General features: G+C 43.5%; 1 protein-coding gene and 3 non-coding genes across 4 annotated transcripts; all 4 read right to left on the minus strand.

The window, feature by feature from the left end:
- Positions 1–975: 975 nt before the first annotated feature.
- On the minus strand, positions 976–17,557 carry LOC119403154 (uncharacterized). The gene is made up of 6 exons (XM_049418662.1): positions 17,410–17,557; positions 7,182–7,487; positions 5,978–6,097; positions 4,837–5,064; positions 3,327–3,461; positions 976–1,408 (listed from the first exon to the last, which is right to left on the minus strand). The coding sequence occupies exons 1-6, from the start codon at positions 17,522–17,524 to the stop codon at positions 1,314–1,316; spliced, it is 999 nt and encodes a 332-aa protein (XP_049274619.1). The 5' UTR covers positions 17,525–17,557; the 3' UTR covers positions 976–1,313.
- On the minus strand, positions 11,649–11,721 carry Trnaf-gaa (transfer RNA phenylalanine (anticodon GAA)). The gene has a single exon. It is a non-coding gene; the product is annotated as a tRNA-Phe (tRNA).
- Positions 15,350–15,422, minus strand: Trnaf-gaa (transfer RNA phenylalanine (anticodon GAA)). Its single transcript has one exon. It is a non-coding gene; the product is annotated as a tRNA-Phe (tRNA).
- A 3,563-nt stretch (positions 17,558–21,120) lies between the features above and the next one.
- Trnaf-gaa (transfer RNA phenylalanine (anticodon GAA)) lies at positions 21,121–21,193 on the minus strand. The gene has a single exon. It is a non-coding gene; the product is annotated as a tRNA-Phe (tRNA).
- Positions 21,194–24,337: the final 3,144 nt, after the last annotated feature.

Below are 24,337 nucleotides of genomic sequence, written 5' to 3' on the forward strand. Positions count from 1 at the left end.
TTTGTTAAGCGTGACTTATCAAGAAACAAGCGGCACTGAAGATAAAAATATGGGTAGAGAAAATTAGAGCACTTGCCTTTTATACATACGTGCCTAGAATTTGTTGAGGCAAGCAGTAAAAACGCAATTTGCGTAGACAGCAAGCACGTAACCGACTTATTGAAAGCGTACTTCACAGATGACCCATGCAATTAAGTTTAATGTCCGACGGCAATGCGGTGCTGTAAGAAGTTTGGCATCCAGTTGAAACACCTGTACCTCTTAAGTATAAGTCCATCGTAAGCTACTTGAACTATATCTCTTAAATGTGACAACTTCTCTTCAGATAAATAAGAGCGGCGAAATCCTTTTTGTGCGTTTTACTTGTATATGATCAGCGAAACCGGAGTTTCTCTTCACGCAAGAATTTCTCTCTAAGGGAAAAACACCAGGAAGCTCGATGACATGTGTTGTTGCTCATTCTCACATCTCTAAAAACGATGGAGAGGGTAAATGGCCCCCAACAGGTGTATTGTCACCTTTCTGTTACTTCTCGTGTAGTAAATAAAACACCGCTATAACTCGGACAAACAAAATGGACTATAACATCGGTCTGTTGTGCGATCGCAGTTGACGTGCATCAAGCATACTTGGCCGATGTATGTAAAGAGCCACCAGTAGCTCTTTGAAGAATACAGGCGGATTTATTTAGGCAACGGTGCCCGATGCACGTCCTTAAGGAAAAATCAAATACATGTTCTCACTCTTGTGGTGACAATGCATGTAAGTTAAGCCAATGTTTCAAGCTTTATACGACCTAATGATAACACAACGTACATTGTTTGCTGACACGATTGTGCCGCCTCGACCATTCTTGAGAGTCGCTATTCCGATAGACACGTATCCCAGAAAGAAATCGACATTGGCGTTCGCTGCATGATATCGAAATTTTATTGATATTACATTGAAATAATGTTAGCCACAACAAATATCTTCACAGCTTGAGCTGGGGCTCGAGTATGTTTCATTGAGGATGGCATTGAAAATGTGTCACTATAAGATATCAATTGGAACAAAGCGCCTCTATTTGTGATTTTGAATAACGGCGAACGGAAATATGTCTGTTGGCTCTGATATCGCGTATTGGCGTCACGTCATCCTTTCTTCTATCAAGCTCGGCAGTACGACTAACAATAGTCTTTTATCAGTTTCGTTCGTGCCTTTATTCCTAATATGCAGCCTTGAATCGGAATAAATAAATCTTACTGCGGTCGACAGTTTCCCGAAAGCTGACTTGCATCCACCGCGAAGCAACATTGTGTTTCCCGAGCCCGTCAACATGGGTTCTGCATGTAATTTAGCAGAAAGCCACGAGCATTCAATGCTCCGTCCGACACGAATCTTGCCATGAATGGGCCAGATGTCGTATCTGCAAAATAGAAATACATCAGTTGACACAACTAACACCTCAAAGGAAACTGAAAGTTGTACAAGTACGAGCTCTGCTGAGATTTTAGGACATACTAATATTCGCGACCACTTCTTAAAGGCCAACTCCGGCGATTTTTTGGCCATGTCAAAGTAATGGTGCTTTTATATTTCTGAGACGCTTCTCTCACGGGCCCGATAGCAGAAACACTCGGCAAATTGGAGATAATTTTAAATAAGCAAGAAAGCGCAACACCGAAACCGAAACCCAACCGAGCATACTGTCTTCACGTGACGTATAAGTGGGGACAAAACCGGAAATCATGCAAGGCATGCCGGTCCCGCCAGCTCGTAGTATGAAAGTAATGAAAGCTTGGAAAGCGGCGAAGAGCAGACGCTCAGTTGAAAGGCGACTCCGTCGGAAATCTTGTGTGTGACTCTGACCGTGTTATGTGCACAAGCTGAGCTGTCGGAAAATGACAGCTGCGATTCCGACGCATTTGGAGGCCAACTATAATGGCCATTCCTCTTCGATGAAGTGGAACACACCTGTTTAGCTCTTTGCTTGCCTGGTTGCGCATTCCACCGCCAGATGACTCCACCTGTCCAGGCAGCTTGCGGGGCCGGGTAAAATGCTATCGCTGAGAAGTTCGCGGACTAACTCAAGCTTCTTATTATTGCTATGGGAAGAGTGCATAAGTTTGGCAATAGCGGCATTTAACATCGCGTTGGTACGGCCGAAGGAATTTAATATAAGCCAAGTATGTGCCACCTTTCGCATCATTAGGTTACGTTGTTTCGCACGATGCGCAGCTCACCGTATACCGATAGGCCCGGTCACGGTGCACCCTGTATATGCTACGGAAAGTGTTTCCGCGGTGTTCACGTATGTGCATTCTTTAGCCGGTACGGTATTACCGTACTTTCCGTGCGGTAAACCGGCATTGCTAGCTAAAACACTCTAATATAGAGACGCAGGGTAATCGTTAGGTGCGAGTGTTTCGTGACTACCAACGGGGAATCGTGTGCAGCCCACAACGCGACACCACTTGCCACCCATCGCACGCATTACCACAAGGAACTGAAATTCACACGCCCAGCCAACGAAGCGCTCGCCAAACACTCGCGATTGTTGCCTTGCGGATAGCAGACGCTCTAGGGGCCCCTCGGTTCCGTCACTTCCGCTTAACAAAAATGACGTCACGCGCACAATGTTCGCAATAATTCTGGGAAGTGAGGTGGGGAGAGTCGGGGCAATCAATAAAATTCATTTGCAATGAATTTGCATATGTATCCAGCTTGAAATTTGGCATAAATAACGGGAACGTGAAAAGGGACGTACCCAGCGAATTTTATTGAGATCCATGGACCCCGAAAAATCACCGGAGTTGGCCTTTAAACCAGTTGTCTGAAGACATCTGTGCGTTACATGTGCCTCAGCGATGTGAATTCTCCCAAAATTTAACACGTGATAGGAAATTACACTCAAATTTAAATTCGTTCGAGCTAACCTCTTTGATATCCCTTGTGTGCCACATATTTGTTCCACCCATTTGACGGAGGACGTACCTGTCACTCGCCAAATGCAAGATAGATGGCGCTACTGTACCGTGGCCAACACAAAGGCTTCGCCATTTCACACAATATTTTTTCGTACAATCGTAAAATGTAGGTATTTAACATCCGGAAAAGTTCTTTAACGAGTCCGCAAAATTTTTTTCATCATGCTCTCTCCGCCGAAAAGAGACATTGGTAATAGAACATATTCTGATTCTTGTGGTGTAAGAAGTTGCGTAACATCAAAACCAGATATCTTCTTTCAGTTCGCATCATTTCAACGGTGAAGATCACGCCAACCTTGACTAATTTTAGCATCAAATTGACAGTGTCTCATCGCACTGCATTTCCGGATGGCCCACCTGTGACTGGTGCGTTGATAACGGGGTTGGGCATTTCAGTAGACGGGTTCAGCTTGGTGCCACAGTACCTGACACCTCCGAGGAGCAGGTAATCCATGGTGCACTCGGTCACTCCCAGGCCTGCTTCCGTTTCATCTTCAGGGAAAAAAAAAGATTGAGATTCCTCAAGCCACATGTTTTCGTGAGCAGCAGCTAGTTGTCACTGATAATTCAATATGATTTCAGATGCTCAGGCACATATGGTTGGTTAGACCTTACAAGCAACTCCTCTGAAGCCAAGTGATATTTTCTACCAGCGAACTCATCATTTTTATGCTATGGGCACTCCAAATTGCATTTTTCAAGTTAAAGTTAAAGTTTATTCAACAATGACGTTAGCTTACAGAAAAGTGTGTACATTAAGATTGGTAATACACCAATCTTGTGGGGATTGTGGGGATCCGAACTTTACAAAACGGCAGCCTTTGATGCCTTAACATATTTACTGCCCTAAAGCGTCATATGATGTCATTCATTATACTTCCTACCTGCATGCTTCCATGCTCCAGATGCCTTTTTCTAAAGTTTGCAGTACTATAGTCTAATGTGGAAGACACTGAGCACCATAACTGCGTCATTATTTATCTCTGGATGAATCCTAGGAAATGTTATCAAGATATCTCTGGTAAAGTTGACTATTTTCATACGCTACACGTGCGCTTCGTAATCATCAAATGTTATCTTATACAACACCATGTTCGCAGATATTGGTCTTGCCGGTGTCCACCAATAATTTTATGGTCTTGCTTCAAACAAGTATCCTGCACTAGAGGAAGCATTTTGCAGGTATTTGTTGTTGTTTTTTTGCGTTGTAGTTGCGCTCTTGAGCCTCCGACATAACTCTTTTTCTTCAAAAAACTTATCTGCGCAGAACGTCGGAAGATTGCAGAGAGGATGCAGCGAATAATGCGTTTCCGATCTAGCCAAGCGTATAGATAAAATGAATGATTATCTAGCTTGTTCGACCATCTCGGCTAGTGGTCTAACGCAAACGTTTCGGGGACCTTCAATATTGACGGAGCTGATATTTGTAAGACTTACACCGCATTCGATGTATTTATATGTCGTCAAAATCCTGCGGAAATCCGCAGGAAGGCGAAATACTCATAAAGGGGAAAAATTGTCACCAACCAACATTTCACCACGAATCCACAAAACCTTTATAAATGACAGTTTCCCCCTTTCACGTCATTTACAGGGTTCATCATGGCAACGCCAACGAAGTCATTGTTGCCCAACTTGAAAATGAGTTAGCTTGAGCTAAGACTTGGCAAAACCGGGGTGCAGCTTGGAAGTACACGTTTTTTCTCATGAAAAAACAATACGATACTTCTCAGGCTCTGAAATTCCAGTACTGTCTAACAAACGAGGTAATCGATCTATTTCAATAGAGCTGATGTGCTGGCACCAAAATTAAAACGCAATCCTTAAGCATATTCTTTCACGACAACGAGATGGATCGCATACGTACTCGTTGTGGGTGCATTGTCTGCACCAACGTTCTGTATCGAGAAGGGCACATTCATTCCAGGCACGGAGTAGGTAATGGAGCAGTAGCCGGCCTCTTTCCTGAAGCACACTGTGTAGTCCAAGTTGTTGAGGTAGCCGCGCCTCGGGGGTATCTCCTGCGACTCGGCGTAGTCGAAACTGCTGAAGTTGCCGGTCGTGCCAGTGTAGTACTGCAGACAGTTTGAAGGCGCTGTGGGGAGTTACGTACGAAAACGACAATGCTACTGTGAATGGTCACATGAAAGCTGGTTGGTACAACATACTTGAGAAGGAAAACCTTCATTATTACGTGGAATGCTTGAAAAAAAGAGAGGGCACACTTACAACTTTTGTAAGTGTGCACCCTTTCCTTTTTTTCTCATCATTTTCTTCAAGCATTCGGCGCACCAATGAAAGTTTTCCCTGTCAAGTATATCAAATGCAATTTCATGCTCCAAACAAACCGCGAGAAATCGCTGTCGAACTGCGTTGGGTCTGAAATTTCCACTCCCAGCAGAACTTACTATGAACGGCAAACGTGGAAGAATCGCAATCGCAAGCAAACAGAAAGTTGATCTCAGATCAATGTGTTCGTGGACGGGTATTCAAAAAGTATTGAAAATGAGTTATAAATTTTTAGGTTTCACTTGCTTTGACCGCATCACTGCATCCGTAGGCAACACTGTGTACTTTCAGGGTAAGCACGGCAGGAAAAATCTGCGTATTAAAAGTGAATACACAATTTATAACAGCCCTGCAAGGCTTGTTCTGACGTTAAGCGGTGTTAATATATACAATCACAACGTTGCAATTTACTTAGGTTATATCACACGGTAAGTTGGCTGCATTGTGAGTGCATTTCAAATATTTGGGCCAGATTCTCATTTTGTAAGGTCGAACTGAGCCCAATATTTCTCAGCAATGCATCTAAAACTTCGTTTTTTTTTCAGCATTTTCTCGACTGCAACGACCCTCCCTAAGACGCGGGTGCCATCAGCTGCCTTTCTGTACTTTTGAAGACTTAATTTCCACCGGTTATTCAGTTTATGAGACAAACAAATGCATTAACTAACCAAAAAAGTTTAAGATGAGCTTTAACGTAATAATTGGTAATGAGCCTTAACCTCTGGAGGGGCTGTCGCATTTGATCTGTGATATCTTGATATTCCAACGGCTGTTTCTCGTCCCATTAGTCTCCACGTACAGAGTCACTGGTCCAGGCGACATGTCGACGTCGATGTACACTGCGGTACCGATAAAACCACAGTGAGATTATCTATGCATTTGTACGATAGAAGTGTAGGATTAAACCAAAGTCAATTGCTGCGAGATGAACAAAGCTTGGCGAGAATTTAACACCCTTCAGTTAACCTCTGCCTGCACCTTCTACATTTGGCCAGCTGCTCTGGCGAGCTTTCTACACAAGTCAAGGTGTGAGTCAACTCTCTCGCGCCCTGTGCTCTTTTACTGCCTGATTATTTCGTACTCTTCCCAAACACCACAATTATATCTACCCTCAGGGCCGTAACTAAGGGGGGGGGGGGTGAGGCGGTTCTGACACCCCCCCCCCCCCCCCCCGAAATTTTTTCATGGTTTAACTTTTCCGGTGGCACTAAAATGCTTTCACGCCATCACAGCGACCACTATTTGCCAAAGTTAGCCGTTCTACACACAAACACCCCCGAAAAAAATTCCTGGGTACGGCCCTGTCTACCCTCCTCCCTCTCCAGCCATACATTATCAAAATTCGGAGTACTGCTAATATGCTTGGAGCCTGTTTGCAAGTCTTAAATGTATGCTGGCCCTCTGGTGTCTTTCTCTTTGAGAGATCATTCTGGCTGAGACCCTACATGCTCTGACCAAAATGTGCCGGGAAACTGTTTTGCAACTATCAAGTAAAAAGGCGCTCAAAGACAAAGACACATGAACGCAGAAACGTCATGCCATCTTTGGACATGCTTTCCGTGATGCGCTGTCCTATTCTTTAACCTCAATTCAGTAGACCTGACCTGTTATTCTTTAAACTAGCTGCGCACGACGTCCGCAGTGACTTCTCAAAGGTTATGTCATGCATTCTGAGAACCTTTGATCGGATCTTGGAAGTACTAAAATAATAGTTGGCTGCGTATTGTTGTTTCAACGACATCGCTCTTCTTGGAGCATGTACGAACACCGGAATAACACAAACCGCAAGCGCAGACAATGCGTTTCACATATGGTATACTCTACTTAAGCTGCGCCCTCGCTACAAGGCAAGCCATTTCGCTAAAACTGGCGCCAAAAGTGGGAAAATATGGCGCGAAAAATCACGCGGTATCATCAACTGACGGTGCTGGCCGGTGTTGAGACCGCACAAAGGCGGCACCACGTTATTGGCGTTGTGTCCCGTCACGATCAGCTTCTCGCCGTCGCAGTTGCCGACCGTGGGCCGCTCCAGGTCGAATTCGTCGAAGTCGAGCCGTAATTGGCAGATGCGGTCGCTGAGCTTGAACACTCGCACGGCACAGCTCGACTGGCCGCCCGCGCCGCCGTCACCGCTAGGCGGCGTCTGAGTCGCACCGGGGGCAGCGTGGAAGCCCGGACTGCTGAAGTAGGTGCTGTTCAGCGTGATCATGGAGTTGCAGCTGGCGGTCACTGCGTTCACGTAAGAGATAGCAACACTAGATAGATAGATAGATAGATAGATAGATAGATAGATAGATAGATAGATAGATAGATAGATAGATAGATAGATAGATAGATAGATAGATAGATAGATAGATAGATAGATAGATAGATAGATAGATAGATAGATAGATAGATAGATAGATAGATAGATAGATAGACAGATAGATAGATAGATAGATAGATAGCAATTATTAATGATTACCCCGGCGATGTTAGCCTAGTTCATCGCCTGGCTTGCAACTCCAGGTGTCGGGTGTTTATGTTATATATACAATGATCGTATATGCTCACAAATAACACCTATATTGACGCACACACATGCGCAAAAGAGCTATTCAGAAATTTTCGCTAAGGTGTGTAGTCCTAAAAAAACAGCGCCTTTTTGTTGCGCATCACACAAGTTCTGCTTTGCCACGGGCCGAGGAGGTGCCGCAGCTCCAAGCCCAAGTCGCGTTGCAACTGTACTACTGCCTTCATGATCTGTCGCTCTGCGTCATAACGTGAAAAGTCACCCAGGACGTATTTTAAATCTTCCCTAGTGTTACATGCGGTGAGCATAGGAGAGTCCGACTGTTGAATCTTGAACTTAAAGTAGTTTTTGTAGCCAACGTCGAGCCTGAGCTCGTGAATGCAGGTTTCATCTTGCCTGCTTAATCCTTGTCGCATGTAAAAGCTACACGACAGGTTTATACTGTTCAGCGGTCCGCACCACTTACTTGCGCCACATCACCAAGTTAGATGCAGATTCCATGCAAACGCAGATAACAGAGTCGCTGCGTCTTTCCTTGAAAAAAGACTGTCAATTTTCTCAGCTGTGGCGTCATGTGCGGATTTCGCAGCGGAGTCAGCACAAAAATTCCCATGTATACTGCAGTGAGCTGGTAGCCCGGGTGCTATTCCTGACAATGTCGAATTCTGCCATGTTGTGAATTCGTTGTGTCAGGCTCTGATTGGAGAAGCTGCAGCTGCCACGGCATCTATGTTTGGTCCGAAATGCCACCATCGCAGAATTTGGCAATATGGCGGAATTTGACGATCTCCACAATAGGTACCCCATTGATGTAATATCCACTTCATGAAATGCCGTAACATCACAGATGTGCGCACAGCAGGTGGCGACGACGATGATTTGTACTGCCGCCTCTTTAGAAACGGTCGAGTGGTAAGTAGCCGTTTAGCCTGGTTGTTATAAGCAGACGTTAGTTCATATATTTCAATATAGAATTTCGCCTTTCTTTCGTTTAAGACATATACTACTTAAGTTTCTCCAGTGTGTAGGATAGCCAATGGGAAGTTTCTCTGATTAACATCCCTGCCTTCTCCTTTTCTGTTTCCTTCCTTGAGACTACTTTTATATGCTCTTGGATACGCCTGTAACAAACACTTTTTCATAGGCTTCCTTTTTTTTTTTTGCTTCCTTACCAATGTCCTCAACGCAGTAGCAACGTCAGTAGCGTCACCTTGTGCTGGCTCATTCAACCACAGGGCAACCCAAGCGTTTCTCGTTTCGGTGCGGTTGTTGCCGAAAGAAAATTGGCCATCGCTAGTCATAATCTTGAAACTGAAGTCATATTCTATACTGGTGAAGCAGAAAAGGAAGAAGAAGAATATATTCCCAAATAACTTTTTAATATGATGGAATTAAAAAAAGACGATTGTTGCACTGCATTATGGAGCTCCAAGTTCGAGCGTTCAAGTGCGCAAGCCTGCACAAGTTGGCAACGATTCATTTGAATGACGTCACGTTAACAGCACTAACAAACTCAAGAAATGAGGCCGAGGCAGATGATGGAAGAGCGCCAGTTAATTTTGAGCGCTGGTCACCGCTTTTTAGTGCCATGCATGTTCATTGATTGGCTGTGCACTGTAAAGAGAATCAATCCTAAGTGGTTTTTTTCAACCACATTCGTGAATATTGAAAATAAATATTTTAAAGAAAGATCTTCATACCTCGCAAAAGGTAATTTAAATGCCATAAGTAGCAGTTTCTAACGATATAGCTCAGTCGCTTAAGCTCAGCATCTAGAAACGAACGAAAGTTTTTTTTTTTAACTTTGCCAGAGAGTCAATAGTTTGCAGCCCTAAGCCTACCTTTTGTAGTGCTTGACAGCGTATGTACAAAATATAACAATTGAAAATTTTAACAGCACAATGGAATAAGCCCCACAGAAGAAACACAAATTTGTGTTCACGTAATTTGCATTGTCCTGCTCTATATATGTGCTACACTACCATGGCAGGATGATATACGCACAAGCCCCCATTTCAACGCAATAGTTGTTTAAGTCTTCACAAATTATGTAATTACAGTTGCTGTTTCTCTAGTAGTCTCGGAAATTCTTTCCTACGTCATATTCTCAGAGTATTACATAACAGCAATTCTCAGCGTTTTATCACGAGAACAAGAAGTGTTGCAACAGAAAGATTTATTATCTGCTTTTAAGTATTCTTGATTGTGTTATTGGCAACGTCTTTATGGTAGAAAGTACGTTGCAAGTATTAAATCTTATAAGTAATTGATTTGTTGCGCTGTGCTTGAACTTGAAGTAATCTGATTGCTCTAGAGCTGCGGCCGGTCACGTATATAGGTATTGGTAATTTACTATTCTGTAAGGAGTGATATTTTCAAACACAGCCTCAAACTCTCGTTTTCATTGTCCAGCAGAGTTTATATTTAAACATAAAATTATGCATTGACAACGACGACCATACTGTGGAGTGTGCCACCTTTTTATGAAAATTCCGTTTTGCTATGCTTTGGAATCACGCTCCCACGAAGAAGTAACCATAGATATGAAAGTTACATAGTGGACGTAACTGCATGCACCTCAGCTTATTTCATTCCGCGCGTGTAAGAATAATAGGGCTTGAAATAAGTTGCACATGAACGAACCAATATATTAAGAGATTCGTGCCTAAAAACACAAATTAAGTTGCGTTCACAGCGTACACTAAGAAAGAGAGAGATTTTCATTCCGAAGCTACTACTCAAAGCCCTTTCTGCGTTTGCTCCGCCACATAGCATTTTTCGTTGACGGAAAAGCCTGCCCAGCCACATGCAAGAAAGCCTGCTTCCGAGTAGCACTCGCCTCAGCTCCTACTAGGTGCGGAGCACCTTCGGGGCTCGGCTTTTCGGCGTCTAATGTCGTCACGGTGAGTCATGTAGCCACGGTCCATCATAAAACGGGTATGCGCCACAAAAAGAAAAGGGTAAATCCCACTACTCGCCGCCACCGGTCCACTAAAAATGAAGAAAGCAGCAGTTAGCCCAGCAAACAGCCGACGACGTTAGTGGAGCTGAGGCACCCTTCCGTACATGCCGTAGGGAACTGAAGCCGGCCATGTAGGGAAGAAGATGATGATGATGAAGAAGAAGAAGAAGAAGCACCTTAGGGTACCACCATTTTAATTCTGAATACAACAGATATTTATTAAGTAATTCAAAAAGCGTTAAAATATAACAAATCTATCCGAAATGGTTCTGATCAGGTTAATACGGCAGTCTGGTCCACCAGCGCCATCGCACTGTCATTGCAGTATTTATTTGATACGGTATCTGCTATTGAATTTATCGTTTTATTTTTTTTATCATTGTTCATTTTTCGAATTATCTTCTAAATTTCAAAAAGCAAATTCTTGGCCAATCTCCCAGAGTGGGTATGTGCCATGGTGTAGAAAGAAAAACGAACAAAACAAACAAATAAGCTGCATTCCGACGCAGTTTTCCGATGACGTTAGTGGAGCGGAAACACCCTTCTATACACGGCTGGTTTCAGGTTTCACACCACTACTGCCTCATCAAAGAATTCTCTCTCAAAACACTGCGTGCTTCGCACGTCCCCAGGTTTCACGTTACTGGATCTGAAACACCCTTGCCTACATGCTTCGCACCTCCCCATTTTTTTTCCGGAATGTGGTTGCCTATTGGGACAAGGCTGTCGCGCCCCGCTGCAACAAAAGGACACGTGCATATAACCAATGATTCACTGCGTGCTAACAAAGAACAACGGAAATAAAAGAATTGCTCTATCTTCAACCTGATTTTTAAGAGCACGCTGGATTCAGTGAGTTAGTCGCTGATATAACAACAAAAAAAAATGAAGATAGCACAAAAATAAGAAATACGGCTGCCGAAACCCGGGATCGAACCAGGGACCTTTAGATCTTCAGTCTAACGCTCTCCCAACTGAGCTATTTCGGCACACAGACACCGCTTATTACAGTGCCACGTGGAATCAATAATTACGCTTGTTCAGCTGGTTTGTCAGCGCCTATAGACTATTTTACCTAAGACATATGAGCGCCGCTATCTTGGGCTATTAACCCGATGTTTTCTTGTTTTTGTATATTGCTTTGAGAATTAGTAAAGCCATGAAACATCGTATGCCCCAACCAAACCGTTTTCATGCGTATGCGGCTACTGTAACACTGTTGGATTAGTTGCCAAAGGGACAACAGAGGACAACAGCGCAATATGGCGGCACTGAAACCCGTAAAATAGTCTATATGAAGTCATTTTTTCATGAGGAGGCAAGGGCAAGGGTAATTGAATGTTGTGCCTTTCCGTGATTTCTTGTCATAGCTAACACAAGCTATTTCTGCTGTAAGGACGACGGCAGCAACGTAATATCTAAAAAAAAAAAATAAGTGGCTTTTACCGCTGTTTTGCTTATGCGTGGATTTCGCAGCAATGGCGCATTTCCTGGTCCGAAAAGTAGCCCCTCGAAACCTCACTTTGTCTAGTAGCAGCGTCAGATTCGAATGACTTATGCCAATTTTAAAGGGACACTAAAGGCAAATATTAAGTCGACGTCGATTGTTGAAATAGCGGTTCAGAAACCTCGTAGCGCTGCTTTTGTGCGAAGGAAGTGCTTATTTTGAAATAAAATCACGTTTTTAGTGGTCCGCATCGCGTTAGCGCGCTTCAAATCTCCCGCCTGAAAATACGACTCTCATACGTCACTGCTGCCATGCCCAACGTTGCCCACTTTTACTGCGCGGCCGCCGACACTAGTAGGAGCCGAGCGGAAGTAGCGGGACCCACAGTAGCAACAACGGCGCTGCGGCAGACTTGCTCGGATGGGCACATTCAAAGCCGTCACCAAGTTGCGGTTGGTCTCGTAATCCTCAGTACGAAAGTGCAGCGAGCACACACGCAGAGGTTTTGACTGTTTAGCACACTGGCGCAATGGCATGTCACTAAGCCACTTCGAGCGTAAAGGTTCATTCCGCGGCACCCAGTGAAAAGACACACCGGTTTCCTTGCTGCAGCACTGGCGTTGTGCACCATTCGGGCATCCGGCAATATCACACGCATGCGGCATTTTGTCGAACTTTCTGTCAGAGCGACCTTCACGAGCGCGCAAAACACGCACGGCAGTACGCGATCCCGAAACTACCACTGAGACGGGCGAGGCACAGTTCGGCGAAAACGGAACCTTTGAACCACGCGCGCCGTTCCCCATGGCAACGCCACGGAGGTTTTGTTTTCCATGAACCAAGCGGAAACGAACAAACAGCATTTTATTACGTCTTTTGATGCTCGGAATGTTCTTTTTTCACTGCTGCTAGTTTGATTACTAGTGATTTATTGCAGGCCGACTTCCCTACGTCATCGGGATCACTTCGAAAATGTCCCACTCGTGGCGCTCGTCATGTGATACATTTAGCTTAATTTCTCGGAAAGTAGGGCACTGCTGGTGATAATATTGCCGTTTTTAGAAGTTGTCATACATTGGGCTTTCACTCTGACATAAATTGTTATTTGCCTTTAGTGTCCCTTTAAGTACGGAGCATTTTAGGGGCCCGGGCTGTCGTATGCTGTCGTCGTCTGACGTAACGCAGGCAAAACCAGGTATACCATAGCTATCTGTAGCATATTGAGCGCTCGCTCGCGCCAAGGAGAAGTCTTCTTCCTCTTGTTGTTCGAGCGCCTTGATGATGATATTAAGGGCGGAGCACTTAAGGGGCTGGGGCTGTCGTATGCTGTCGTCGCTTGGCGTAACGCAGGCAAAACCACGTATAAAAATAGAAAAAAAAAACGGAAGCAAGCTAGAAATAGGAAGAGAGAGAAAGAAAGGGACAAAATAGGAAGAAAAATAGAAATAAAGAGAAATAAAGAGAGAAAAAAGACAGAACAAACTGGAAAAGAGAAAAAGAAAGAAATAGAGGAGGAAAGACAGAGAAAACCGAAGAGAAACAAAGAAGGCTGCCCAGCTCCGCACTTCCTTCAGGCTTGGCACCCCCTACTGCGAAGCTGCATGAATTTTTTCATTATCCTGTTAATTTGAGCCTAGGTGAAGCAAACACTTGCGTAAGCTACATTCGAAAACTAATTTACAGGGGGCGCGTCATTACTCGAAAAGAGGATATAAAAATGAATATTTCGTCCTAGGGTCGAAACACCATACACAATACTTTTACATTCGTCTTCTCAGTTGGCTGCTGCGATTGTTGCGTCCTCCCTGCTGTATAACAAAAGGACACGTGCATATAACTTATGAGTCACTGCGTGCTAACAAAGAGAGGTGGAAATATATCAGTTTCCATATTTATGACCCGGCTGATCAGAACGGGCTCGATTCAATTATTTGGCTTACGTTTCTTAAACGCATTTACGCTTCTTAAACGCATTTTTAAAGGCTTACAGTAGTCCTTATTCGAGTCTACGTTCCTATTTGGGAATACGAATGGAATACTTTGTTGTAACCAACTATTCGATATTTTTATTGTTCGACTAGTTATGTATAGCCGAATATAACGAGCTCTACAGCGATTATTCGGAAGCCTGCATACCATTATGAAATGCTTATAATCTGAATGTCCCACACCGAAAGTGGTCGTACTCATGCATGCAAGCTTAAAGAGACACCGAAGTGAAACAATGAATCGGTTTAGACTTATAAATTGCACTTTGAGAACACTAGTGACGCTATTTTCGCCATCATGGGTGTATTAATAGAGGAAGGAATGGAGGCCAAAGTTTCATTTTTAAATTTCGCGTCGAAACCTCCGCGCGTGACGTCACGCATTGAACCATGTTATTTCTCGTATTTTGGCGATATCGGCCCATTGGCATATACCGAAACTTGGTAGGTTAAGTCTCTCGTCCCCTCAGAGTGGAATCTACTTCACTTTTACCGATTAGGAACTACATAGGGCCCAATAGATACCATCAGGGTCTACGACGTCACAGTGATTAGTGCGGCAATTTCAAGCTGGCGTTGCCACTCGCACATTCTTTTTGAGCGTTTTGTCGCTTACCAAGCGTCTTCTCGCGGCAAGCGAGGGGATGAGGTATTGTGAAAGAGTAATTTACTAACATAAGAAAAATCACGTTTCTCTTTAGTGTCCCTTTAAACGTGAGGCGTAACAACAGCGTGGCCCACCGACGAAAGTGCTTGTGCCGAAAGTTTTGGCTAGCATAGGATGCCTACCATAAAGAGATGCTGGACAACATCCTCTTCTCCTGTACCCACTTCAAGGTTAACGGCGTGGCCACTTAAGAAAAAAAAATTATGTGTCTGGCAACGCATTGGCTAAAGCATTATGTTTATGAAGCACACAAAATTCCGGTGCGCAAAAATAAGCTGCAGTGCTGTTAGCGCCGCCACGTAGCGATGAGCTGAACTACCACAACATGCAACCGATACAGTATGGACTTACGTGGAAGGACGAAGGCTACCGAACAAGGTGAGAGGTCAGTACACGGGATAAAATGGGGGTCGTCTTCTGTTACTCTGTAGAAATTATCTTCGTCAGCGCATGCTAAATACACACGGACATAAAAACAAAAAAAATATAAAGAAATACCAACAAAAAGAAAAAGCTGCCGAAACCCGGGATCGAACCAGGGACCTTTAGATCTTCAGTCTAACGCTCTCCCAACTGAGCTATTTCGGCACGTACAGCGCTCCTTTTAAAGCGCCACGTGGACTCAATGCTTGCGTTTGTCCAGCTGATTTGTTTGTCGCCGCTTATGTACAGTCGTCTTTGTGGGAGAGGAAAGGGTGTCTCAACGTTGTACACTGTGATCATTTCTTGCCATGACTCACTCAAGCTGTTGCTGCTGTAAGGGCTACGGCAGCAACGTAATCCTAAAAAAGTTATAATAACATTTGGCATTTATCATTGTTTTTCTTTTGCGCGAATTTCGAAGCATTGGCAAATCTTATGATCTGAATAGTTCAATGTCAGAATTATTACTGTTACTTGTCAAATAAAAAAAAATTCTGCAAATACCTCACCATTCTATTCCCTTCCGATGTACAAATTTCTTTGTTTTGTCTTTTGTTGCTTTTTTTATGCCTAATAATTTATTGTCATTTTTCTGTCACCTTCTCTACTCAATGCTCCTCTGGGGCCTGTAGGGTAATATGAATAAATAAATAAATAAATAAATAAATAAATAAATAAATAAATAAATAAGTTAGCGACTCCCATAACAAGGTGTGTAAGGTGTCACGTGGATGCTTCTGTTGTCTAGGTAGTCTATGCATTGCTTTCTAGACTGATTTCATGAGTCGCTTGGGAATACCCAATGCAGAGAGAGAGAGGAAGATATAGGAGAAAAGGAAGGGAGAGCTCGGTTGGCTACAATACACCTCGAGAAGGAAAAGGACTGTAGATGAGAGAGAAGAAAATGGTGAACATGTAATTGTGAGCGGACGGCACCTTTACAGGGAAAGGTGCTCGCACAACGCTTTTTTTTTCTTTTTTGTAAAATGCACGAAATGGATTTTACTGCTTTATCGACCAATTATCCGTGGGGACGACGGTGTTCCGATAGCGTCTGTACACTCTCTGGACGTTCGCATAGTCGCCTCAGTGCAATGTAAGTTATTTGTTGGTGTATGACGCTCAGAAAGCATCGTCTCTCCTAAAGACAACGCTTTTTTATTTATTTTTTTTACTAGTGGGCGTCACAGAGAGAGCATGTAAATATCCCAAGTGCGATAGTTTAGTATACGAATGAGAATAAGAGGTGCTGACGCGAAGTTCCGACAACACAGCGGGATGCACAAAGCAAAATTTTGGAAATGTATTATTTTCACGTGTATAGGCCACAAACGTTGGTGAAAGCACAAATTACTCTTTCTATTTTCGATCGCCGAGCACGTTCGCGTCGCACGATATTTCTAAAGTGTTGTGGCTGAACAAATCGATGCGAGGCGTCTAGAGCCTCTGATGCCGCAGATCTCTCCGTAGTATTCCGTTCTTTTGTAAATGGCGAAAACTACATGACCAGGACACACTGAGGATGCCACTCAGACAAGTGACACGAGCACAGCGACTGGAACGAAATGTGTGTTTGACTCTTGAATGAAGCATATATTCGCAACATTGGGATGGCGCTATCTTGCGGCACTGGTGACAAGAATGGCTGTATAGAGGCTGTTTTACGGATGGGTTTCGCTGCTGCCATACTGGGTTGTTAATTTTACCGTTTGGTTTCTTCAACAACTAAACAAACGGTGGTACGGCAAACGCATACGCATAACAACGGCTGGTCGGTGCGCTCGACGTTTCATGACCTTGCTAATATCACGTCATGACACACAAAAATAAGAAGACATTCGCTTAACAGACCAAGATGGCGGCGCCCATATGACGAATGTAAAATTGTCTATAGAGCGATAATTGATGTAAAAACATGGCGGCAGTTCGGCCGTTCCCAGCCCCTGCAGCGGGCCGATACACGGCCATCGGGGTGCGGTTGTCACTAAAGACAGCCATCGCTTGGTCATAGATTTACCGTATATGGCTACGTCAAAGAGTGCCATATACGGCAATATACAGTCATAGACTAAGTGAACTGGGTCGTGCACTTGGACGCCACCTGCTATCATGGTTAGTTTAGTGCATAGATTACGGAAGACGTGGTCCTTACGCGAGCAGCAGACGCCGAATCCGAAGGCGCAGGGTCCGTAGGCGGTCCCTCCCCTCTCCATGCATTCCTGGAAGGCGTAGCAGGTGCCCTCCTGCCCCCAGCTGCCCGTGCACATCAGGTTGGGAAAACGCACTACGTGCAGCAGGTGCAGGACTGCGACAGGACGAGCCCCAGCCGGGAGGTAGATTTAAATCTTGGCAAAGCACTTTTATAAATCTTGTTCCACGTACCGTAAGACTATATATATTGCGACACACTACATGTATTTCTTTTTGGGCCTGTTCATGAAGCATGGTTAGTATTAAAAAAGGGGCCGATATAGACACAGCTACGCTAGTGAGGACAGCCCACAAGAGAAAATTACTGTTAGGCAAAGGCAACTTACACAAAAACGCACCAACTTTTATGCACCGTCTGTATGATCAAATAGACAGATTTAACAGATTTTCCTTTGTACGTGACTTTATTTATTTATTTTATTTATTTATTTACACTTCACCTACATCGCCGTAAGGCATTGCATAGGGGAGGTACACATGGGTAATGACATAACGCAGTTAACAATCGATGTAACAGTTACAACAACGACAACGATACACAAGACACTTTTAAGAAAAAAAAACACTCGAATAACAGTGAATTACACAAATTATAAACAATGATACAGTCATACATTTTAAACACCTAAACGCTTCGAGGCAACAAATCATTCTTATTGGCAGTGATATTGTGGGCATTGTTAGAGGGAAGAAAAAAAAAGCTTTCATTATCAGTTTCATTAACGATATCGTCCGGGAGACGATATCAAGAGACGATATATTTGTGTTATCCTCTCACAGCCTTTCGATGTTTACCCGGTCATGAAAACACAGTCTGGTCGTCCGCTGCAATGTACGGCACGCTTGTTTCTTCAGATGGAGGACTTCGCCATAGGTGAAAGAACGGCTCTAACACACAGGGACGGAATCTGGTGCGTCACATATCAGAAGTAGTCACATCTGCCACCTGAGTGAAATGAGAGGCTTGCAGATTGCTTCGCGAGGCCTAATTAATGGTGAAACCATTGAAGTGCCAGTGAACCAAACATAAGAAGCACAGGACCGGACAGTATAGCGCCACCGGACGGCGCAGGGACCTGTGCTTTTTGTGTTCTTATTCGCCTTTCAATAGGCTTACCAAGTATTAACGAACCAGGGCTTGAACAAGTTAAACTGTTGAAAGAAAAATGGGACTCGCCCATAAAGGATGTTAATGGAGATAAGACTGTTTTAAAATATATTTACAGGTTATTTACCGTGCGTTTAATGGCGTACTGTAGAAGGCGGAAATTAGTGCGCATATATCAAAGAACGTTGTCGAGTTCGTAACTGTTCACAACTTTGTGTCCAACGTTGCTTCGTTGGAATATGGAAAATTCGAAGCTCGAATTCCGCCCATGAGTATATCACTAGCTTGCGATACACATACATACATACATACATACATACATACATACATACATACATACATACATACATACATACATACATACATACATACATACATACATACATACATACATACGTACATACATACATACATACATACATACATACATACATACATACATACATACATACATACATACATACATACATACATACATACATACATGCATGCATGCATACATACATACATACATACATACATACATACATACATACATACATACATACATACATACATACATACATACATACATACATACATACATACATACATACATACATACATACATACATACATACATACACCTATGTGGAGGTCGAAGCAAACGTACATCAATAACTGCCCTTGTCCCATTACCACGAAAAATCCACTGCAGAAGCAAGAGTCATCTCCCACAGATCTGAAACGATTAACCCTTGCATATGATGCCAGCGGGTCGCCACAGCTGCAAATTTCCTAAAGCCTTATCATTCGGGTCTATCTGCAGCCACCTTCGGTTCTGCCTCTTTTTACCTGTAAGCTATACAAAACACCGAGAATTGCCGATCCTACGCATTACGCGGCCTGTTTTGTAACATTATCTTTGATCTAACTTCCGGTACGAACGACGACACTGCATAAAGCTAGCACGGGACTTCCGGTCGGTTACACCCAGGAATATCTGCAGTCACCTGACCTAGTCACCCGTGTCTTCTTTCATCCTGCTGCCATCGCATCGACCATCTGTGAACCCAGATTCACTTTCCATTCTAAATTGGGCTATCCTCATCTCCCTATACCATAGTTAGTAGCCAGAAGCTCAAGCGTACACACTTGGCAGTAACTGGTTTCGCCACGCCCACATACTTCCTGGGCACGGCTTTCTCCCAGCGTATCTTCTTTTTCTCTACATCGCATTTCCTGGAAGGGCCGTGTGCGATCCCCAGGCTCCGTGTCCCATCGCGGTAGTGTCATCGTGATACTGATGTCGTAAGCAAAACAGGGATGAGGAGAAGAAGAAAAAGAAGAAGGAGAAGAAGCGCTGCCTTCGCATGACTTCCGTGTCAGATAACATTCAAAGCGAGCTCGCACAGAGCACAGCGACGCTTATTTTCCCGGTATTCTTTGCCGTTTATATTTGGTTTATTTTTCTTCTGCCGCCGCAATTCGCCGCGTCGGGGAACGACCTATAAAATACTCACGCGGAGCACTTGAAGAGGATGTGCGCACATCTCTGATGTCCTGTAACATCAAGATTATTGCTCCAGACATGCCTCTCACCAGGCGTGTAGCCAGAGATCTTTTTTTTCGAGGGGCGGGAGGGGAGTTCAACCAAGCTTTATGCACGTTAGTGCTTAGCCAACCTTTGTAGCAAGCTTTGTACAAGCTTTATAGACACCTGCGTCGTTCTGGAATCTATGCACCAGTTCACAAGTTATCCGCTCTCATCCAACGAAATAGCAAGCACATGCAGCTTTACGTGCATTAGGGCCGTGTCATACGGCCTGCCAATCATCGGCGTAGCCAGGGTTGCTTGGGGGTTCAAACACTCCCCTCTCCCCAACCTGAAATATTTACATTTTGCTTGTTTTAAGTGTAGCTTCTTTCCAAGAGCTATCAGCGAATTGAATTCAGAAGAAGCCGTTTCATGCTCATCTACGGATTTACTCTTAAAACACATAGCTCATATTATGGTTTGTAACTAACATAGCTTTATTCACCTTTGTGATCTGGTGCGTTTAATTCCATTCTCTGGTTATGTCTCTTGGTGCATTTATTTTGTCCCTTTAGCTGTTAGTTTGATAACACAAGATAATTATGTTCTGTTTCTAGAACGATTCTTATTTGTTTGTATTGTACTCCGGTAATAGCCCTGTGTAAGGGCTGACAGTATCGGTAAGTAAATAAATAAATATACACGCACACAAAGAAACAAACGCACGACAACACATAAAGGGGGTCGGACCGCCCCCCCCTCTCTCTCTCCCTACACAGACGCATTTATATTCTTTTATCTTGAATTCTAGGAGGTCGAAGGCGCTTTAAAAATTTCTGAGGTTGTTTCATTTACAAAGCTTCGAGTACTCAGATTCTGTATTGTGCCTGGATAATGGGGGTGACAGCTTAAGGAAATTAAATGACCGTATACGTAACGATCTTTACTTTTTCCGGTTTTTTCACGAATCGTATGCCTATAAAAAAGTGTGTCGACAATAAAGAGAAAAAAAAGAATAAAAAAAATTCTGCCGAAACCCGGGATCGAACCAGGGACCTTTAGATCTTCAGTCTAACGCTCTCCCAACTGAGCTATTTCGGCCCACTGCCGGGAGTTCGTTGGTAGACTGACACGTGGCGTAGACGCCTACGTGGGTTGGCGCATTCTGGCAGATTCCAGCGTGTCAACTTTTTAAGCGAAGCTTCTATGAGTTTGCAGATTTCGGTGGCGACAGTGGAGGCATAATTCGCGAAAAACCATGCGCCGGCAAGTGTACAGAAATGAGGGTGTACCCAAATAGGCCCCCGAACATCGAAGGCATGCGCTGGTCACATGCATACTTATTTGTATGCACCGTTTTCCAATATTGGTGCTCTCTCGATCGAAAGCTTGTTGGCGACCAGCCGTTCCAGATATGACAATTAGATTTTTTTTTATCGAGGTCACCCGTCATTTCACGTTGCCACAATTCATTGGTTCCGTTCACTGTTCCGTTTGATTGTTTCACGCATCACGCCTGTAGCAACAAAAATGTTGCGCTGCTGAGCACGTGGCTGAAGGTCCAATTTCCGGCATGGAGGAAGGATGAAGTTAGGAGGGCGCATTGCGCAATGCGATAGAAAGAAAGAAAGAGAGATAGAAAGAGAGATGGAAAAAAAGAAAGAAAGAAAGAATGAGAAAGAAAGGAATAAAGGAAGAATGAGAAAGAAAGAAACAAGGAAAGAAGGAAAGAAAGAAAGAGAGAAAGAAAGAAGGAAAGAAATAAAGAAGAAAATCAGGAAAGAAAGAAAGAAAAAAAGAAGGAAGGAAAGAAAGAAGAAAGGAGAGGAAGAAGGAAGGAAAGAAAGAAAGAAAGAAACAAACAAAAAAAGAAAGAAAGAAAGAAAGAAAGAAAGAAAGAAAGAAAGAAAGAAAGAAAGAAAGAAAGAAAGAAAGGAAGAAAGAAAGTCAGGAACGCACACACCAAGCTACGTTGCCGTCATTTTCCCGATGGAGGAAGGGCTCCTATTTTTCATTTCTATTTCTCTTGTTATGCATCAGTGCTGTTTATATTCCATTTATGAAACACCCAAATTTCAATCGCTTTAATTAAGTACAGATTGCGCACTCTGAATTGTAAATAGGCAAGTGTTCAATGGGTACTGACCCGAAAATTTTCAGTTCTCGTTTTTTTTTTCTCCTTTAAATGAAACGCCAAGCCATCAAGAGCCTAGAAAATAGACTGGCAAGCGAGAGTGCACCTTGGACAACTAAGTACATGTTTTTAAAAGCTGGTTTCGGTTCCTACTGTACCGTGACGTCACTACGCGGTATGAGCTTCTCGTCACGTGCCCGCGCAATATATCGTGACGTTTCCACGGCCGCTCCGCTCCTGGCTCTGTTGGTGACGCAGAAGCGGCCATTTCGAATGTTTTCGTGTCTGACGTCATCAGAATTAAGCCGTACTGGTGCGTGAAGTCACCAGAACTTATACTGTATTCTGACGTCATGCTAGTGTTGATGACAGTGGGTGCCCGATGCGAAAATGGGCTTTAATGATGAAACAAAATACCTGATCAGCCTTTACTGAGTTTCACACCAGCGCAGAGCAGTTTATGTGTGGAGGAGATTTATGTGACAAACTCACCTTCGAAAATTCGTTTCACTAGCCCTTTAACACCGTAGGCTTGGTAGGCCAGTGAAGTGTAGGTTGTTGCAATGTCGCAGGATGATAATCTCTGATCATCCTTGAGACCCATAACTATTCATCTAGGCCTAATTAGACACCGTGGAAATTCGTGACATCATTGCCAACTGGAGCGCAAAACTGGCGATGGTGTCACCCCGTTTTTTGACGTATCAATCCGCCTCTTTTCACGGTACCACGGCGCATGCACTCTTCCCCTAGCGGAAATGTCGCGAAACGTTAATCGGCATGATCTCCACGCGCCTCCCGATCTCGGAGGCTTTCGTTCTGGTGATGGCGGTTGTCCCGGATCTCCGCGCAAAACACCGCTCGCATACCAAAATGGCACAGGGCCGCACAGGACCTCGCTGGTCCGGGCATTGCCATGCTGTTACACAAGCGCGTGTATGGTAAGTTCAAGTTCAAGTTCATTAAGTTCAAGTTTATTCGTTGTTATTGTGTACAAAACGAGCTCACATAATACATACAGCATCAGGAGGTCCCAAAGTGCGACACTGTCAGGGGGACCTCCTATCAATAGTATGGTACATAAAAGGTAAGTAGCAGCAGCAAAAGTTAAAAGTGCGAACAAAAATAAAGAATTCATTCAATAGAGAACAATGAGTAGTGAAATAGAAAAAGTTAATTTACCAGAACAACATTATACAAAACTAAAAAGTACACATGCGTAGGAATACGAAACAAGGAAGTGATGATGAAAATAAATTTATTACAAATGAACAAAAGTCTCGTTTAACAGTATGTGTTTCATGTTATGTTTAAAACACTGCAATGAACGAGACAATTAAACATGAAGAGGGATATGATTCCAAAGATGAACACCAAAGAAGCGTACTGTAAATCTGAATAATCTGAATAGACGCGCATGCGCTGTTGGCCGAACATATCAGGTATGTCGGTGATGTATCACTTGTCCGCACCAGCCTAACACCCCTCGGGGGCTAAAACTTTATAATTATGGCTGTGATTCTTCGATAATAATGCCCGATCGTGTGGGCTTAGGCTGCGCTGCACACATTTCTTTGATTATACGAAACGATAGGTTGCCATTTCCTACAAATTATTGGGTGCTTCTTGAGATCACGTTGCTCATTTAACGAATTAGCAGACAACTTAACCGTTGGAGTGATATTAAACGAAGCAAATATAGCCGGTGTAATTTCTGTTTCTTTTAAACGCCAGTTACCCGCTGCATCGTAATTATAATTTTCAAGCTTTGTTAATGCATATTTATCTTTTTTAACGTTCTATGTTTACATTCAATTTATTCTTTATCTTTTTATGTTTTATTTCATTTGTTTTGTTGGATTACTTCTCTTGCTTATTATGCTGTTTATCTTGGACACTAATCGCACGCTATAATCCCCATTGCAGCCCGTGCATGGAAGAGGCCTACAGGAATATATTGCCTTCAGTCACAAAGGAAGAAACATATTTCTTGCTCAGGGCCTCCAGTATAAATATGAGTGATAGAACAGCAATAATATGGCTTTCTCGATGTAGTTTCTTCAAATGCATCGCGTAGTGCCTATTAAATACTGTAGTGGCTGGCCTTCGCG

This window comes from Rhipicephalus sanguineus, chromosome 8 (assembly GCF_013339695.2).
Source record: "Rhipicephalus sanguineus isolate Rsan-2018 chromosome 8, BIME_Rsan_1.4, whole genome shotgun sequence".
Classification (NCBI taxonomy): Eukaryota; Metazoa; Arthropoda; class Arachnida; order Ixodida; family Ixodidae; genus Rhipicephalus; species Rhipicephalus sanguineus.

Coding starts and splice junctions, on each gene's coding strand:
- LOC119403154 (XM_049418662.1), bottom strand. CDS start 17,524: ATGTGCACGGGCAGCTGGGGGCAGGAGGGCACCTGCTACGCCTTCCAG. Junction 7,488..17,409: donor ATTCGGCGTCTGCTGCTCGC/GTAAGGACCACG, acceptor ACGTGAACGCAG/TGACCGCCAGCTGCAACTCC. Junction 3,462..4,836: donor AGACAATGCACCCACAACGA/GTACGTATGCGA, acceptor TTTTCCCTGAAG/ATGAAACGGAAGCAGGCCTG.